This window comes from Adelges cooleyi, unplaced genomic scaffold, assembly GCF_023614345.1.
Source record: "Adelges cooleyi isolate 19-005CV unplaced genomic scaffold, UGA_ACOO_1.1 ACOO_flye_CR_arks_rails_tigmint_CR_PRNA_247, whole genome shotgun sequence".
Taxonomy (NCBI): domain Eukaryota; kingdom Metazoa; phylum Arthropoda; class Insecta; order Hemiptera; family Adelgidae; genus Adelges; species Adelges cooleyi.
The window spans coordinates 11,942,035-11,961,659 of NW_026095912.1; the positions used below are offsets into that span (position 1 = coordinate 11,942,035).

General features: G+C 31.4%; 2 protein-coding genes across 4 annotated transcripts; both read left to right on the forward strand.

Annotated features, from left to right (window-relative positions):
* Window positions 1-425: 425 nt before the first annotated feature.
* On the forward strand, window positions 426-10,430 carry LOC126836491 (protein ECT2-like). Of its 3 annotated transcripts, XM_050569962.1 has the most exons (18): window positions 452-491; window positions 597-741; window positions 1,448-1,536; window positions 1,642-1,760; window positions 4,103-4,238; window positions 4,315-4,524; window positions 4,603-4,749; window positions 5,735-5,869; window positions 6,627-6,894; window positions 6,965-7,077; window positions 7,146-7,337; window positions 7,403-7,610; window positions 7,743-7,903; window positions 8,362-8,481; window positions 8,556-8,706; window positions 9,542-9,684; window positions 9,772-9,860; window positions 9,929-10,430. In XM_050569962.1, the coding sequence occupies exons 2-18, from the start codon at window positions 681-683 to the stop codon at window positions 10,218-10,220; spliced, it is 2,634 nt and encodes an 877-aa protein (XP_050425919.1). In that variant the 5' UTR covers window positions 452-491; window positions 597-680; the 3' UTR covers window positions 10,221-10,430. The 3 variants fall into 3 exon arrangements, with proteins under 3 accessions (XP_050425918.1, XP_050425921.1, XP_050425919.1); XM_050569961.1 differs by having other exon boundaries at window positions 426-741; XM_050569964.1 differs by lacking the exons at window positions 4,315-4,524; window positions 4,603-4,749 and having other exon boundaries at window positions 426-741.
* A 2,679-nt stretch (window positions 10,431-13,109) lies between these two features.
* LOC126836816 (uncharacterized) lies at window positions 13,110-17,761 on the forward strand. Its single transcript, XM_050570464.1, has 4 exons — window positions 13,110-13,156; window positions 15,597-15,710; window positions 15,792-17,206; window positions 17,642-17,761. The coding sequence occupies exons 2-4, from the start codon at window positions 15,628-15,630 to the stop codon at window positions 17,653-17,655; spliced, it is 1,512 nt and encodes a 503-aa protein (XP_050426421.1). The 5' UTR covers window positions 13,110-13,156; window positions 15,597-15,627; the 3' UTR covers window positions 17,656-17,761.
* The last annotated feature ends 1,864 nt before the right edge of the window (window positions 17,762-19,625 follow it).

Consider the following 19,625-nt stretch of genomic DNA (forward strand, 5'->3'; position numbering starts at 1 on the left):
AAGTTGGATAAACAAACTGCTTTAATGACACTAAATTTTCACTATTTGAGAATAAAATATAGAAGTACGATAAAGTCTATATATATTTAAATTTTCAATATATTATAACATATAGAGAGATTTGTAGAAACGAAATGTATTGTCAAACGGGCTCTTTTTGGACAAAAATGAATGTGGCGCAAATGTATATTGGAACAATTACAATTAGGACAAAACGTCCGTTGGCATAACTGTTTTGCACCAAAAAACAGTTGAAACAAATATATTATTAATGTTCGTTGGAACAAGCCATAATCATGGATAATAATGTCTTTGGAACAAATGTCTCTTGGAGTAAAAAATGCGTGGAACAAAAAGTAGTGATCCGTTTAGAATTTAGACTCTAATCTCTAGAATTTACAAATTGTACGTTGGTCGTTGATAGATTTGCGTTTAATTTATTTGTGAATATTGTATTTTTTATTTTGAGTTAATTTTCTAAATTTCATTAGGTAGGTTCAATAGGTATTATTATATTATTATCCGGATCATCGTTCTCCCTTTCGTGGGTTGTGTAATTTTTTCATTTTTTACCTTTGTACCATTTTATTATTTAGCTAATTTTTCGATAAAATATTACCTAAACTATGCGCCGTGCACGACCAACGGTTTTCTCGCTGCGTTAATACGTCGAATACTTGATGTCGAGCTCTTCTATCCTAAAAAGTTTGACACAGACTTCAGAAATGACAACAACACAAGGTTTGAATTGAAATGAATAAATGAAATTAAAAAAATATTCAATGTCTCACTAAATGGCTTGTTTCTTTACAAGATAACCAGTGACCATCTGTCAGAAGAGACTTTGCCACTGTTATTTACCAAAAAAAAAAAAAAAACTAGCTAATAATAAATAATTATCAAGTATAGAAATTCATAGGATTATTTTTGTATAAATCAAAAATGTATCGTATTTTTTTTTTTTATCAATCAGTATTCCACACCATCTATGAATGGCTGTTAATTTGACAGGTCCTATTAGGAAGTCATTACAACGGTCTCCTTTTCATAATAACTGCAGCCCGACAGTTTCAATTTTAGCGTATTATATTTTTTGGTGAACATTTTTTATATCTAACGCCTGAGGCGTAATTTTGTCATTAAATATAATAGTACAAACTGTTCTTAGTTTATACCTATCTGTTCCTAAAAAAGTTCCTACCAATTTTGATGATTATATTTATAATAATATTATAAAAATAATTATGTCTAAAAATATTTATAAATGGCCTAAACATTTTTTTATTGAAATCAACTCATATTATGTTTTTATTATCAACATTTATAGTCTTCAAATTGACAAAGTTTGTTGGTGGAAGGGTAACATACTATTTAGCTAGAATAAGACTAGAATATCCATTAGTTATCTGTAGATTTTAAAACCATAACATGTTTTTTTGTTTTACAGGTTTCCAGTCTCAAAAATCTTTATCCGACTTCAATATATATTTGGAAAAAATATTTTCAACGGATTCAGATGTCTTAAATGCTATTAAAGTAATTTTTCAGCCAATATTTAAAATTGTATTCTATTTAAATTGAACAATGTTGAGAACAAGTTATTATAAGTTTTTTAATTGATTTGTTTTGATTTTTTTCTAGAATTTAAATGTGACCATTAAATATTTGGATGATTTGTCTCAAATCAATATTTTGAATAAAAATGATGTTTTAATCACTGAAGTTTTTGAACAGTTGGCAGTTAAGAAACCATGTTTCAAGTAAACTTTAAATCTCAATTAATTATAACTTAAGGGGTCTGCACATAGCTATTAATTAAAATGCAAAGTAAAGTAAATTTTTAATCTCAGCGTCACTGCCTGAGATCTTTGTGTAAGTTGTGAATGTTATTAGTATGATAGTGTATAGATCTGTCACAGTAGTTAATGCAGTCATAAACAGTTGTTTATGAGTTTATTCTACTAGACCTGTTTCTACTGTTATTGTTGAATTATCTGCAGCATAAAAAAATTATATATTAATAAAATTATTTTAATCTATCTCTGATGATATTGTTCATTTTGAAAACTTGGTTAGTAGACGTTAAACATTGGGGGGAAAAGGGCCAAACTATAAAAAGTATATCAGCATCGGTATAAAGAAAGAAAAGGTGGGAAAAAGCATAGGTAAGTTCTAAATTATTTAATAAGTATATTGAGCTCATTGCCAGTATGATTTATTTATTATAATTTATTTGTTATCGTTTATAAATTGTTTAATAGCATTATCTAGCGTTGTTTCTATAACTAATAACTGTGTGACTGCTACCACTAACAATAAGTATGGAAACTCAATGACAATGCAGTCCACGGCAGAAGAAAAGTCTGAATTGGCCATGAAGCACGGATAATTCAATGACGATGGAATGCCCTTTATATTGGTAATAAAGGATGGTGCATAGTCGAAACAAGGCTAAACGATAAATTACAACGCTTTTTCCAGCGTAGTAAGTTAAATGTATACACCTTATAATTGATCAGTGTGACAGTATTATCCTTGTAGTGCTACATAGTTGGAGCAAGTATAAAAAATAATTTACCTATGAATCCAGGATAAGTCAATATGCAAAGAACTAGCCGTGAACAAGTGTTTTAAGAACTCGCAAGGAATTTCAACATCTTTGATCTGATACCATTCTGGAGGGTTTCGAGAGAAGTTTCAATGCATACCATGAGTTAGTACAGGTGAATATGCAATACAAAAAAAAAAACTTGTCGGGTCAGATTAGGTTTGTTGGTTTGTAGTTGTTATAGTTAACATTTTGACATTTTGGTTGCTACAAATTTTAAACAAATAAAATAAAGCAAAAAATTTTCAATTTCAAAATAACATAAAGTTCAAACGTCAATAAAAAAAATTAGCCTAACCAAAAATTATATAATTTTATATTGATAAATACTAAAAATTAGTTTATTTTTTAGATATGGATTAACAGAAACCATAGATCATTGGAAAAACTTGTCAAACCTTACGAAAAATCAAAAACAAAGATTTTTGAAAATGGATCTTTTTATGTACTTTGTTGTGATTAAAATTATGATCAGTAAGTATATTATACAGTAAAATGAATAACACTTTTATTTTAACTACATCTCGTTCATATCTAGATATTTTTGTTAAGCTGAAGCCCCTTTCTATACACTTATGTTCTTGAAATAGAATTTTGTGCAATCATATGTTGCCTATTGCAAAAAATAACTGCTGTAAAATACTTGGCATCTTTTCATGCGGGTTGCTTAATTTATAACTTGAATAATAATTATGTAGAGTCGTACAATAGAATATTTGCCAAATTTGTAGGTGACATAAGAGTAAACTATTCCCTGCTTGGTAAATAAAATATTAGTTTTAAAAATGATTTTTTATATTAATCATCAGTTACCGTTTTGCATTGTTAGGTTCATATAAGCAATGTATGACAGCTGTGCCATAGTTTAATTTAGGCCCAGACTACATTCAGGGGCTGCATAAATAAGCGACTAAGAAAAGTCCAGGAAAGTTTACTAAGCGGTATATTTCTACATTTTTAAGGTGGGGAAACTATTTAAGGAGTACACCAAAATCTAGACTCAATTTTGGGTAAAATAAAACAGTTTATTATTTCTATATATATATATAATTTTAAATTGAATATAATAATAAAATTAAAATATTCTTTTTTAGAGCATAGAGTAAACAATTTGCTGGGCACGAAACTGACAATGACGATTTTTGCAATGAGTTAGGTTGCGATGAATTTCAGCTTTCGGCCGAGGATTGGTCGGATAACTCATATTCTTATTACTAAAAACCAAGGAAAACAAGCAAGTGTAAAACTGTGAAAATTGAACACGTTCAATTATATAGTTTACAAATAGTATAGAAAATCAAAGTCTGATGCACTGTAGGAAATCTTGCCCTATCCAAAAATAAAAAATTGTATATATTGTAATTAACTACTCTACGAGGTGTGAGGGTTTTTTTCTGATGAACTTATACAAGCAGGCGCGCGCAGGCCTCTTAATTAGTATTTTTACTCAAATATTCATGCTAATAATGTTAATTTTACGTTTTGTTTGCATAGAGTACTGGGACGACCAGCGTTATTGGAACTCGCATCTAGACCTACAGGTTTAAAGGGCGTTAATCGGTATCGTTATTGCAATGCTTTAGTGGGATCTATTGTCAGCATAACTGGAATTAAAAAAAGAGATGAAATGGTAATTATTATTCCGTTATTATTACTTTGTGGTGTTTGTCGTCCTTATCATTTTTACATATATACTTTGTTCCCAGGCTCGTTTGTTGTGTTTAATCCGCTGGATGGGTGGTAGTTTTCGAGAAAATATTAACCACAAAACCACTTTTTTGGTCTCTGATTACGCGTGTAGTGATAAATCACAGTATGCATTTTTACATGAAATTCCAGTTGTCAATACGACTTGGCTTTACGAAGCTTGGAAGAGACGCAATGAGATGGGATTTTCAGCAGCTGACTTATCGTTTGTGTGTATATTTGTGTCGTGTTTTATTTGCCGTTAAAATTTCATTGTAAAAACGAGTTGCTTATGCGTTATTTCCTAGGCGTCTGAACACAAATTAAAACCTTTCCATGGAGCTAAAATAGGTTTTATAGGATTCACAGAAGAAGAAAGAACACATATGGTTGATGTTTTGCAGCAAAACGGAGGTACTCCAGTTGATAAAAATGATGCATGGTGTACCCATTTGGTATGACTATTTTTGTATTACGATAAATTGCATGTAAAACCGTAACCAGTATATAGTGATTTATCAGTTTGATTGAATAATTTACCTTTATAAATTCTTTTTGTACTATAGTTTGTTTTAAAAACACTTAAGACCCTGCCATCGATATACAGTACATGAAACAAACTTGAGCTTTGAAATATAATTTTCATTAATCGCAGGTTTAAGTTTCTTATATGGGATCTAATTTGGGACTAACAATAATTGTTACCTCTCTTAACGCTTTTGTTTGTTAAACTAACCCTATATGTTTGTCGGTGTTACATGTTTTGTGTATTTTTTTGCATGCCAGGTCACAAAAGATGTCTATTCTTGTGTTTCTTATACATATGGTGAATGGAATCCAAAAACTGCATCGTGCTTACAAGGTGTTCTGTCTCCTAAAAACTTGATAGAAATATTGGAAAAGGACCGCATGCAACCCAAGAGTCCTTATGGTAGAAATAGGGGGTTATCGTTGACGCTTAATCTAACTAATGGAAATGAATTGCTAGAAAACGAAGAGAAATGTCTTGTGGACCAAGAAAACAACATGCATCGTAGTAATCCTCTATCGACGTGTGTAAAACAAACTGATCTTAATGTGGTACTAATGGTTTGCTTTTGAAATATATTTTATCTCGTGTAAAAGATGCGCTAATCAAGAACCATTTTAATGTTCTTACAGTTTTAGTGCAGTCAATATTATATAATACAATAATTTTTACTTCTTTATGTATTTTAATTGTTATATTAATTATTTTATACGACTTATTAAAATTAAACAAAATAACTAAAATACTTAGTGTAAAAAAAGGTAATTTTAGTGTGTCCCAATAGTGATAGTTGTGCTGGTTAAAACGAGTAAGAGTCATTAAAGGTAGACCAATGAAGTGTGTGCTATTATTTACACTTATGTTAATTAATGTGAAAGTATTTATTATATTAATGTATTCTTTATTTGTAGGTTGTAAATGATTCGCTAAAAGATTATACTCCGTTGATAAAAAAGAACCATGCTGAAGTAGTGAAAGAAGCTTGGTTTTGGACATCAGTTCAATATCAGAGTTGTGCTTTGATTAGAGAGTATTATTTAACTAATGTAAGTACTTTAGTAACTTGAATGACATAATTTAATGCATTACTTCTCGTGCTAGAATGATAACTAGATCACATTGATAAAAAATGTCCTATAAAACGTTTAAAAAACTACAATTGTGTTTTTTTCTTCGTATATGTACTGTACGATAAACGTTTAATTACCGAGAAAGTTGTAGAGAGGCTGATATAATTTCTTCCCTAAAAAATAATAGTTTAGGCCTGTTAAAGCGAAAATATACATTTTTAATGAAGAGAGGAAGAGTCTATAGAACATGTTTGGACGTATGTTATGATTAAGTCGTAGTTTGAATTAAGCAATGACTAGGTATTTGATGATTTCAAGTCTAAAGAACTTCTGAAGGAAAATTGATAGACTTATTTAAGTTATAACATTATATTTTTATATGAACAAACTTATTGACATACTTTTATTCTCATTAGATCATTGTTTATAATTTCTTTTGACCAAGAGTCAAAATGTAATTTGACTTTAATTAAATGAAGTAAATAAATATCAAAAATAACTTACTATGAAAAAAAATATCATCAACTTAACAGGCCTTTAAAACCAACGCTGTGATCATGAGATGGTTTCTAAACGAATTCGCTGTCTGGGACAGGTCGTCATTCATCGCCTGATAGGTTAATTTTTTTGTTAACTTAATTTACTTACAACAAATTGCAATAAATCAATGTGGTCAGGGGGTACAGCAGGGTTATTTTTTTATTTTGCTAACAATATTTGCATACAAATTTAGTCGAATGTGTTTAATACATCAACGTCTGCTTTGTCTTCTACGTTTACAATGAACTCATCAACCCGACCACGGAAGAGGAAAAGACAAACAGACAGCATGGGTGAGCTGCAGAAATTAAATCAGACGGCAAATGGTGCAAAGACTTCTTCGATTAGCTGTTCTGATTTATCGAACCAACATTTTTCAATCGTTGAGGATTCAACCAAGTCTCCAACATTTTTAAATGTTAATAAGAGCCCTGACCCATCTACTTTCACCTGTACCAATGGTTTGTGTCAAGAATAATAAGTGTCTATTTCTAATCAAACATTATTATTGTTATTAATATTTTGTTTTAGATCCCAGTATAACTATTTTAAAGGACAAACCATTCAGTCCTCGATATCAAGTTTTCTCTGAACTATTGCAAACCGAAACAAACTACGTTGGGATTTTAAATACAATTATTTCTGTTAGTATAGAATAATGATATAACTTATTTTTTTCATCAATTGATTATGTTAATAAATATTTTTTCAGGTGTACCAAAAACCTTTAGAAGAAATGAATGGGAAAAAAGGTTGTAGTCTACTCGATAACACCGAAATCAAAATTATTTTTGGAAATGTATTACCAATTCATGAAATTCATTGTAAAATGCTGAAAAAGTTCAAGTACCTTGCAGAAACGTGGGAAGAGGATAGTAGCATAGGCAGTGTCCTGCTTAATTATGTAAGTTCTAATGTCTAATATTTATTTATAACAATTTGATTGTATTTTGTTGGCTTTTTTTACAGTCCAATGACTTGATTAAAGCTTATCCTCCGTTTGTGAACTATTTTGAGAAAACACGAGAGATGCTCTTGCAGTGTGATCAAATGAAACCTCGTTTCCACGCTTTTTTAAAAGTTGGTCAAACCAAACCAGAATGTTGTCGGCAAAGTCTTCTAGATCTTCTCATTCGACCTATTCAAAGACTGCCTTCGATTAGTCTTCTCTTAAATGGTAAGGTCTGTGTTTAAATAAGTTGGTGAAACATTTAAAGTATGTCATTTTGAACTTTTTTTATTTTAGTCTTTAGCAGTGAGATTAAGTTTTATATAATAATAATCATTACATAAAAATGTGATTGTTTAGATATATTAAAGCATACGGATAGAAATAACCCTGATCATAAAGCTCTTGAATTGGCTCTTCTAAGCATAACAGAAGTAATGACACACATTAACGAAGACAAAAGAAGGGCTGAAGGTCAAATTGTTCTGTTTGATATCTTTAATGAGATTGATAATTGTCCCGTAAGTATAATTTAATTTGAATAGTTGTGCACACATCAACAGCGATATAGCAAAAATGCAGGGTATAAGCGACATGATTTTCTATCAATACAATAATTTGTTGATAGTATAACTACATTAACATTAGTAATTTTTTATACATATTTTTAAATAACATGTAATTTTTACATGTAAAAACATAATATAATGAAACCTAATAATGTTACTAAGTTATGTGCGATAGAGACAGAGCTAAATTGGGCATATGGTGTTTTAATCCTATCATTTTACCCAAACTAGCTCATCTCCCTCCCATATCATGTGTAATGTGTTGATTTATCTTTATATATTGTCTATCGCTGATATGCGCGGTCCATATTTTTATCAAATCTATGGTTTAAATTGTATAAATGTCGGTTATGCCTGTTTGCAAGTATCATCATCGATATTAATTTAATTTAATTTAAATAATTTAATAGGCTCATTTGATTTCTTCGCATCGAAGTTTTATTACAAAATGTGATGTAGTAGAACTCGGGGACAATTTAAGTGGACGCGGTGATAGTATAACCATATTTCTGTTTTCGGATATGATTGAGGTATAATATTTTCAAAATTAACATAACACTGGATATGAAAAAAAAAATTTTAACTTAGATATTTCGCGTTGTAGTTTAGCAAAAAGAGAAGATTCTTTGATATGAAAAGTCCTAAAGAACTGAATTCGAGCTTACACAAAATCAACGGTACTAAATTATACAAACACATTAATTTGATACCACTAAACTCCATCAAACAAGTCATCGATATAAAAGAAACTGATGGTAAAAAAAAAATTATCAATAATATAAGTTAGTGTGGTAATTTTGTAATAATTCTAACAGCAGAGTTGGGCAAAATTAGAATAATTATGAATGTGTTGAAGCTTTTTCACGGGTTGAAATACCACGTGGATGACTTTCAGATATATCCTTGTCGGTAATTGTTAGCCAAAATGAACACTGATATATCTGAAAGTCATCCACGTAGTTAGAATAATTTCTTATTTAGATAAGGCGATAAATAACATTTTTCTAAAAATTATTTAGTAATCAATAATTTGTTACTCGTTATTTTGTTTCAAATTATTCACGAATAATTGTATTTGAATACATTAATGAACAGTAAATACAAATTTGAAATATTCAAGATACCTTATAACAGATAATCTATAATAAAAAAACATTGTAATGTCGATTAGTGTAAGTTGCTAGTTTTTCTTATTAAAAAAAGTTTCATCGCCATTTTTTAAGAAAACTATGTATGTAACTCATTCGACTCAAAAAGTAATAGGCAATAGCACACCGTAATTTTTAAATAGAAAATGATGTAAAAAATTTGGGTGTTTTCCTCGATTTTAAACGGGTAAACTTTAAAAAAAAATTTGTTCTTTTAAAGTAGCTTTTAGGTAAGATTTCTGATCTATAGAGTTGTTACATGAGAAACAAAACACAAATAAAACATATCATTATAAAAATATTACCTTATCAGCTACGCATCAAAGCTAAAATAAATAGATTAGGTTTGAACGGGGCTTACTGTATTTATTATTTGTTTTAGAACATAAAACTATACATTTAGAATTAATAGTTAAATTTTGATCTGTTTTGATTGATTTAGATTGTCATGATGCGTTTTCATTATTGATTATCGATAAAAATGATTTTCAAGAATACTTGTATACGTTTACTCTTACTGGGAACGGTAACAAAAAAACGTTTTTAGACAATTTGTCTGAGCAAGTGGTCAACACCAATTGTTCGGTATGTCTTTAAATATCACATAATATTAGTTATAACATAATGCAAGTACTGCCGTAAAAGTAATATTCATACTATCGTTTATTCAAGGGTAATATTTTGATTTCTTTGGATTGTAAACAACTGGATATTGATACAAGTGCGATTTCGACGACGGGTACACTGAGAAAAGCGTTCAGGTAAAAATACACAGTTCATATTACAATATTAATTTTTACTGGTGAAAATGGTTTATTTTAAATTCCAGATTTGCAAACAAAACTCGAATGAGATTTGGTCGGGCGCTTAGTATTAATAAGACGCCCAATAAGCTTAAACAAACCGTGTCGACAATGATAAGTCCTATGATGAACTTGACGAATAACGAGATTGGTGCAAAGAAGTCATTAACGCCCTCTACACTATTGTCCAACCTGGACTTGACATCTTGCAATAACCTCAGCTTTAGTTTTTTGAATGAACACAATGCCAAAAGTAATTCACTAAATAAAATTAAAAAAACTGTCAAACGTAATTCAATGTCGCACACTGCTCGTTAGCTTTATGCAGTTTCACTTCAATATGATTATTACACATGTTTTCAGACTATTTTCTTTTCTTCCTTCATTTTTTGTGTTACTTTAATAAGTGCTCTTTTTACTACATAGATAAATAATAAAATGTTAAAAACAATTTTTCTTTTATATTTTATATTTGATATAATAAGATATTTTTAAACATTTTTCAATAAATTCTTGTTTTGTTATTTCCATGTCATTTTACTTAATCGTTCTAAATATTTTTAGTTATTAAGTCTTAAGTACTTTATGATGTACTACATATTTCTTTTTCTATTGTTCATTGCTTATTATTTCAATTGTAAATGCAGTATTGATTTAAAGTTACCTTACTATAAAAAAAAATACCTATAAAATTATATATTATAATATATAAATACTTGTAAATGCTTAATTATTAAAACTACTAAAAGGCACCAAAGTGTAAAATATGTAATAGCTACATAAAGCTATGTTATATATATATATCTTTAAGTCAGTGCTAGTATTGCCTCCAAATACCATAATATGTTGTATTATTCATCGTTCAACGGTATATTATTTTGGTTAAAAAAAATTTAAGTATTTACTTTTTAATATTAAAACATATGATCAACTGATTTGTATAAGAGATAAGTGTATAATATGTAAATATATTGTAAGTAACCTAATCAAAGTTAATACAAATTGTGAAAATCTTAAACATCAAATTACAAAATGTAGAAATTTTACTCAACAAATACTCAATTACGTTACTTTGCTCAAATCATATCTTTAAAAAAAAAAACAGTCGGTTATCCATTGATCTATTTATTTTGTGAAGTATTAATATTTTATTTGTCTAGTTGAAATTTATTTGATTTTATTATTACTATTATTATTAATAAAGTTATATTAGCAATCTACAGTTTTTTTTATAAATTAAATAAATATATACACTTTGATGATAAACAATTTTTTTTTATAATCTTAAAGTTATTGTTATGTTTCGTTTGTCATTAAGTAAAGAGCACTAACACACTTTTGGGAGAATTTTTCAGTACATCTTACGGTATACTTTCTATAACTATTCATCATATTTTAACAAAATGAAACTGACATTATAATATGCTAACAGTCGATTTCAAATTATTTTTCTTTCTTATATATTAATTGTTAGACTTTGACGAATTACTGACAGTACATATTTAACAGACATATTTTTTTTTGGTAAGAAAAACTTACCTCAATAGTAAAGAACTGGTCTGCATTGTACGAAGCAGTTATATATTATGTCATACTTGTATAAAATCAAATTTCCTTAAGTTTAAATGCATTTAATGATCTGTTTACCACAATTTACCTAACTACTTGGAAAAGGCTATTTATACTGGGCTGTATAATTAAAAAAAAACTATATTTGATCGACTTGGTTATTCTATTTAAAATACATAAAGTATTTTCTCATTTAAATTAAAGCATTTAGAATAAGTATTATATTATCTTATTCTTAGCAACAATTTTTTGTACATCCAATATCCCAAATTTGTAAAATCTATTACAAAATCATAGGCGGTCCCCTCCCTGAATTTGCACCTGCGGGCACCTTTGAGAACGTCTATTATTTTAATCTCTACATATGGTATAACTTTATAAAAAAAACATAAATCAATATTTTTTTTTATTTTTGAATGCTTTGAATTTCGCTTTTGATATTATAGCTCAAATCATACTTTTTATTTTATTCATGGTATGTTGTATGTCATGATTTAGGAATCTCTATTTTATGTAGTCTTATTTCTTTGGGTGACTGGGGGCCTTATATCAATAATATTTCAGTGAAAAATATTCAATAATGTCGTTGAGTGTAACTTTAATTAGATCATTAAGTTTTAAAGAATTTCGTGGGCCAAACCCTTCTATTTGAACAACCGTATGTATTAATGTTTTTTTCTTTGAAATCATAAAAATTAAAATTATATAAATCAGTGGCAGAACTTGAGACTTAAGGCAAGACATTTTTTCGCGCCCTATATTACATGTTAACGTGTACAGTAAACCCTACTGCCGCATGGGGTGTCTTAATTGGTAACGGGCGTGACAAGCCTGCGGACCCCACTCCCCAGCCATTGGCGTAGGAAAAACGGTGTCCCCATGACCCTACCGCCCAATGTACCAATGGTACATTGCAATAACCCTATTATGGCCTTAACTGGTTGGGGTGATCTAGTCCTCCAGATTGGGGTTTAAGCGCAGGGCTAACATCTCTGCCTTGTAAAAAAAATATTTGTTCAAGATTCATATTTCGTACGACAACTCTTGGACTAGTCTTCTTAGTGGCCGATTTACCTATGAAGATGAAGTAAACGCTCTAAATTAGAATACGCCCTGGAGTAGCCCCCCTTTCCCGTACCCACGGTAGCTACGATTTATACGTTTATTTTATAAAATAAAAAATTATTTAGACTACACAAGTGCAACAAAAACAGAATTGATTAGTTTACAATATTTTTCAATAATAATTTCCACGGAAATCGTGTTCGTCGCGTTAGCAATGATTTCAATATAGCACACTTTACTAAAATTATATTCATTTGTCATCATTTTACCGGACGCTCAGACCGTTGAGTAATCGGTAACGCTGTCGTAAAATTTATATCGTTTGACTATTATAATATAACATAAAAGGCGGTTCCCCTTTGTACGGTTTGCTACCGTTGGGACAAAGTGGTTCGTTTGTGGATTATTAGAACAGCACGATCTGGCAACGTCGCAGCCGCCTAACAAACGGCAACAGGCAGGGGGAGTTTTTTCATAATCAATACGATATGACCTGCAGCCTCCAGAGCCTTTGAAGGGATCCACCTATGGCGGGGCCGGGCCGGGTGGAGATCGCCAAGCGACAGTGTTCGACGGTTGCCAAAGGCGTGCACACATCGGTTGACTGCGGAACTACTTTGGTAAGCATACTTTTTTTTATTCGTTATAGAAAGCTAAGTACGCGACTCAAAGGCCTTTCGACCGTCGCCCGTTTATTCTATATAGGCGCGAAAACGATGGTATTTTTTTCTTTCTCTTATTAAAACCGTTTTTTGTTTAAATACAAGCCGACCAAACGCGATAATAATAATTGTGACCATCAATATTATTATAATATCAACTTGACATACCTAACATAAAAAAAAAAGGGACTTGTTGGTTTCGTTGCTACGAGGGTCTGAAAAGCGATGATAAATAGAATTGGTATAGGCACGGTTAGGTATGTAAGGTATTGAGTATATATATATATTGTATAATACAATATACTCAATGGTATTTAGCTCAAGCGGCCGTTGAACATCTCATCGATGTTAACAAATAAAGCGCGAACGGTACATATTTTCCAGTGCCAATGTTTTCGGATGATATAAATACCGTAAAATAAATTCTAAATTCTATTCGATTTTTATTGGTGTGCGCACTGTCAAGTATATACATTTTGCGCGTCATTCTTAAGGCTAAACGACCGCTCTGTATTACTATAGGTATGGGTTATGTATATGCCATAAGAAGCAATGAAATGACAGGAGGATGCGCAGTACCCTCAGATCAATAGTCCGGAAAACCTCCAAACACCGTCGTCGACAATGGCGACATAACATAGAGGGAGGGTGGGCTGGCAGGGCCGTAGCAAGGGGGGGAGGGAGAGGTGTAAGGTGCCCACGCCCCGGGCACAAAAATAAGGAAATAATGTGAGGGGACGAGCCTTTGTACCTTAACGTCTTTTTTTAATTTCTTCTCGGCAAATTCCTGTTAGCACGTCGTTTGCTGTGCCCAGGTAGCTGATTTCGATGATTTTCAAATAAACGGGCCTCGTAGACTCCCTGACAATTGCCTCTGCTCTCACTCTGAGTTTTGATGCCGCCTTGGCATTGCAGTTACAGAAACGCCGAGGGTACCCAGGTCTATATTAGACGTGAATTTCTTGGCCATTTCTGCGTACGACGTCCTTTCTTTGTCAGATAGATCACTTGTTCCCACGGGACTAGCTTGCGCCCTGCTGGCTTTCCATTTAGAATGTCTTTATCTCCCTTTTTCTTTTTGGGTTTTCTCTTCTTCCTTTTGGAGTTTTGCTCTATATAGGCGCGAAAACGGTGGTATTTTTGCTTTCTATTATTAAAACCGTTTTTTGTTTAAATACAAGCCGACCAAACGCGATAATAATAATTGCGACCATCAATATTATTATAATATCAACTTGACATACCTAGCACAAAAAATAATGGCTTGTTGGTTTCGTTGCTAAAAAGGTCAGAAAAACGATAATAAATAGAATTGGTATAGGTACGTTTAATTACGGTTAGGTATGTTAGGTATTGAGTATACATATATATTGTATAATATATACTCAATGGTACTTAGCTCAAGCTGTCGTTGTACATAAAAAAATCTTAAATGGGATATTCCTCATTATGTGTTAAAAAAAATTGTGGTTTCAAGGAACTAAATACAAAATATTTCGATTTTTATTGGTGGGCGCACTGTCAAGTGTAAACCTTTTGCGCGTCATTCTTCAGGCTAAACGACCGCTCTGTATTACTATATGGGTTATGTATATGGCATAAGCAGCAATGAGATGACACGAGGATGCGCAGTACCCTCAGATCACTAGTCCAGAAAACCTCCCAACACCGTCGTCGACAATGGCGACATAACATCATGGAGGGAGGGGACTGGCAGGACCGTAGCAAGAGGGGGAGGGAGGGGTGAAAGGTGCCCACGCCCCAGGCGTAAAAATGAAAAAAGAATGTGATGGGACGAGCCTTCGTACTTTAACGTCAAAATTGTCAGCAAATTATTGTTAATTTAAAAAGTTAAAAATATATATACGTTACCGTTCAAGTTTCAGGAGTGATAAAGCTCTAGAAAATACTAACAAAGATAAAATTGTAAATATTATCTCTTACAGTAATATAGTATAATCAACATTTTTTTTAAAAAAAGAAACAACAAAATTGCAATTATTTTAAGAGTTAACTAGTGTAGGGCGTAAAAAGAATCACCTGGTATGTATATTTATAGAATATATCCAGTTTATAAGACGTACCCAGGTCGTGGCTTTTTCCTAGACCTATTTAAACAATTTTTACATTCATTTATACATTTAGTGTTACTTTCTTTTTTTTTCTCTTACTAATTATTATTAATTAAGGCTTCTACTGCACCACGTATGTGACATATTCGATGAACACTGTTATACATTATAATATAGTTTAACCAACTTCGCGCCCCCGCGCCGAGAATAAAGCATAAATAACAATTATTTGTACCGTGTAAGCTAGTAAAATGCTATTGTTAATGTACGGAAGGCAGACTACCAGTTGTAGTGTAACACGATTTAATCAATTATTTTATTTTCAGATAATAATTTGTGAGTGCTTAGTCAAGTCAAATGAAACTCGTTTGGGGCAAGGATGATGTTGCAACGTCGTGCACTGAACAACCGACGACAACCGACTCTGACAATGTGCAAAAGTATGTTTATTGTAAAAGCCATTCGTGAAATTCGTGCGGGTAATACGAGATGTGAATATAAATGTATTATGTTTTTTTTAGCGCCATTGTTGAGAATAAGGAGGATGCGTTGAACGTGAACGAGAACAAGGTCGTCTTAAAATATAAAAAGATGTATAAAGAAAGTATTACACTACGCCGACTCAGCGACAACGAAGACGCTGTGACAACCGGTAACACAGATAAGCGTGTTAAAAAGAAAAAGAGTGAAAGTCAAAGAAAAAAGCGTTGTCTTAGGAGAAGACAGCTGAAAAAAATGAAAAAATTGAGTGAACACGAAAAAAAAAAGCAGAACCTTAAGACAAGAAAGCAGAAAAAGCGAAGGAAACTTGAAAGACGCTCGGAAATGAACACGGCAAACAATTCTTCTGACTCTGCACCCGATGGCACCAACGATCATGTTGAAAATATTTTGGAAACCGGAAACCACACTCAAGCACCGAACGGACGTGACTCGGACTCGGAATCAGAATCAAACAATCTACAGCAGCAGGTTCCAAGTTCAACTGTTGACGATCATAGAGAGGACGTTGATACAACCCGGGCTGGCTGGCTAGCCTCTAGCGCCTCGATTTCCGACTTTTCAGAAGACGAATCCGGTCGGTCTAGTGAAGATAGATCGTATTCCAGTGCCGACGAAGGACTCCCGCCTCCACCTCACGTGAAGTATAGGGATATCATGGAAGTTCCAGCGGAAATGGACGAATATAATGGGGTTTCCTCGACTGTACCGATGGTAGCCGTACAGCCACCGTCGTCTCCGCCGCCGCCGCCAAACCCACCGCCACGGACAATGAAGCTGAAAAAAAAATTACTAGTGAAAGTTACTGCACTCAAGCGTGTACTCAAGACGACCGTTCGTCAGTATGCGCACGTGTATGCGCCAAACCCCATAACCGAACAGCTGGCTTTACTGCTGAAGGCCGGCGACATGCTGCACCACATTTACCAGTACTGGGACACTCGCCAAGTAGCGGATATCCGAGATTTTGTGCGGTGGTTAATTTATAGCCTGAACGACTCGCCCCGGAACATTGTGCCCCTTATCGGGTGCCTGATGACCTTGTTCCGTCGGACTTGCCCGACGGCCGGAATGACCGCCATGGAAACGTACGGGCAATTTAAAATATTCATCAACGCCATCAAAGAATGCGTCCGAGAGGTAAACGTGCAGTTCTACAGGACATGGATGACTCCCGAAAGCTTCCTGTTCGCGTGCTTCTTTATAGACCACGAGTTGTTCCGGGACACACATCCCGACTATACATTCATGAGCCACCGGATCAACTGGTCAAGGGTGACGGCTTTCAAGTGGTATTTGAAAATACCGCCGTTCCGCGTACCCCAGCCAACACGCCGGAGCGACGATACCGCGTACCAGCCCAGCCGTATGATCGTGAACAGGGGCATTCAGGTGTCATTGTTAAATTTAGCTAATTTAGTACATCAGCCATCAGGTGATTATTTTTATCTATAAGGTTATGCTTAAATTAAAGGCTTAGCTGAAGTCAATAATAGCTATTTAAAAGTAGACAATATCAATAGAAATGTTCTCAACCGGTCATGACCATGTGCGCAAACGGGTTGCAAGTATTATTTCTATTGTGTTAGCAAACGAGTTCTGTCGTTTCAGATAAAAATAATAGATTGACCGTAAACTATATAGTTGGAGACCACGTTGCTCTCTCTAAATGATTACTAGTCAATTTAGGTGGATAGTTATGGGGTGTTCATTTAGTAATTTTACTACTGTAAAATTATATAAATAAAAAACGTTTGAACTACTCTTAAAACGTGAGGGTAAAACATTTGTGTAATGATTCTTTGTCGACACTAGGAATTGTTGTACTATAAATTCTGTGTAATAAAATTAATTTTGTTTTATTTTTTAGATGAAGCGCAGTGAAGATTTGAAGGAGACTTCTTTTTAAAAACAATTTGGCATTTGTCGACCTTACCTTTTAGACGAAATTAATGAAATGTTAAAACCATTTATTAGCCAGTAGTAAACTTTTAGTAATATGTAGTAAACTTTATTAGATATTAGACTTAAGATAGATTCTAGACGTGCTTGTTAAAACATATTTATACACTAAATAATAGGGTTGGAAAATAGCTAGTTTTAATATTTAATAATACATGAAATACTCTTAGTAATGTGTGTAAACTATAATATTATATTCATCTTCTAATCACTTATTATTAGCCCAGTTTTATTAATGAGTATAGTTTTAGTATTAGCTATTATAAATATTAAATATTGCACAGATTCTTTTAAAATAAAATAACCTTTACCAATTAATACAATTTAACTTTAACAACAGAAGATAATTAATATTTGTATTTTTATTGTGTGATAAATACCTACATATTATGTAAAGATGTTTCATTAAGTATATTTTGTAATATATGTTTACAAAAAATATACTCAATGGATCTATCTATAGTAGTCTATAGTCTATCTTAATGAAAAAGTTTTCAATTGATGTAGGTACTTTTAACTATTATATGGCATTTAACATTTATCTTTGTATACATTTAATTATAAACAAAATAAATAAACTTTAATTCATAATATAAATATTGTGTTTGAATTATTTCACGTTTGGTTTATGACTCTAATCCACATATCTAAATTGTTGCTTGGTTAAATTTCATCAAATGTTTCAATCTAAAATCCGATAAAATAAAATTTAATAAATTCTGACAAACATTGGAATAAGCTAAACAAAATTTCATACAAAATATTAACACGTTAACTTAAAATAATATACACAGTAGGTTATACACCTAACCTCCTAATTTTACCATAAGAAAAAAAATATTTTTGCGAGTGTGCTACATTCTCCTTGTTTACCATACTTGATATTTGTTCATTTCTCATTCGGTTATATTATTTTTATATATATTCAAGTACGTACGGTGTACAGATCAAAAATAATAACAATTTATTATAGTAAAACATAATTTTCTGCACAGCTGTTCTTGTGTGAAAACAAAAATTATTGTATGTATAATAATACATAAATACTTTAAATATAATAACAACATTACTAACGAACAATTTATATTGATTCTTAATTATTCTTATATTTATATATTTAAAAAAAACATATACCCATTCAAATTCTTGTTTTAGATTTAGATAAGAAAATTAGATTGTTAGCTCGGTTAGTTTAAATGTACTGAATAGTTTCTTGAAATTGTATAGTAAGTTTACAATTTATTACTAAGTATAGTTATTTTTCAAACCGTTCATTTGATTGAATATTAGAGAATTGTTCACATAGATGTAGTAATTATATATGTTGCCTCACAGCATACAGTAACTAGAATATAAAAAACAAAAATCGGTAAAATTTAATATCTTTATGATTCTATAATAACATTATCTATACATATATATATATATATATATATTTATATATAATGTAAAACAGCCTAGACGGGGTATGCTAAAGCTTTACAGCATGGAGTACTGACTTTTTTTTTTATCTTATTCTGATCTGCTATAAATGTTCCTGCTATTATAGAAATAATAAAAAGTATGTAGTATCTAAATAAATGGATGAAAGTAAATTATTACTAATATTATTATTTAGACAAAACTTAAAGATCTATTATATCAATTTAACGAAACAATTAATTTAGTATATTACATTAATCTCTTTATTATTTTAATAAAGAGATTTTTTATAAAACCTCATTTTTATTAAGAGGCATATCTTGTCAAGATACACGTAATTATAATGTATAATTTGGTATGTTTCTATTTGTTCATACCTAATTAATTATTTAGTATCAAAATTGTATTGTTTATTTTGAAGAGTGAATTAATTAAATGTAAATCAACCAAATTATTGATTTTTTTTTAAA

Bases quoted from the DNA above. Each gene is read 5' to 3' on its own strand.
- LOC126836491 (XM_050569961.1), top strand. From the start codon at position 681: ATGTCGAGCTCTTCTATCCTAAAAAGTTTGACACAGACTTCAGAAATG. The intron at 6,895-6,964 runs GTTTGTGTCAAG...ATTTTGTTTTAG, and splicing joins TACTTTCACCTGTACCAATG to ATCCCAGTATAACTATTTTA. The intron at 7,078-7,145 runs GTTAGTATAGAA...ATATTTTTTCAG, and splicing joins TTTTAAATACAATTATTTCT to GTGTACCAAAAACCTTTAGA.
- LOC126836816 (XM_050570464.1), top strand. From the start codon at position 15,628: ATGAAACTCGTTTGGGGCAAGGATGATGTTGCAACGTCGTGCACTGAA. The intron at 15,711-15,791 runs GTATGTTTATTG...TGTTTTTTTTAG, and splicing joins GACTCTGACAATGTGCAAAA to CGCCATTGTTGAGAATAAGG.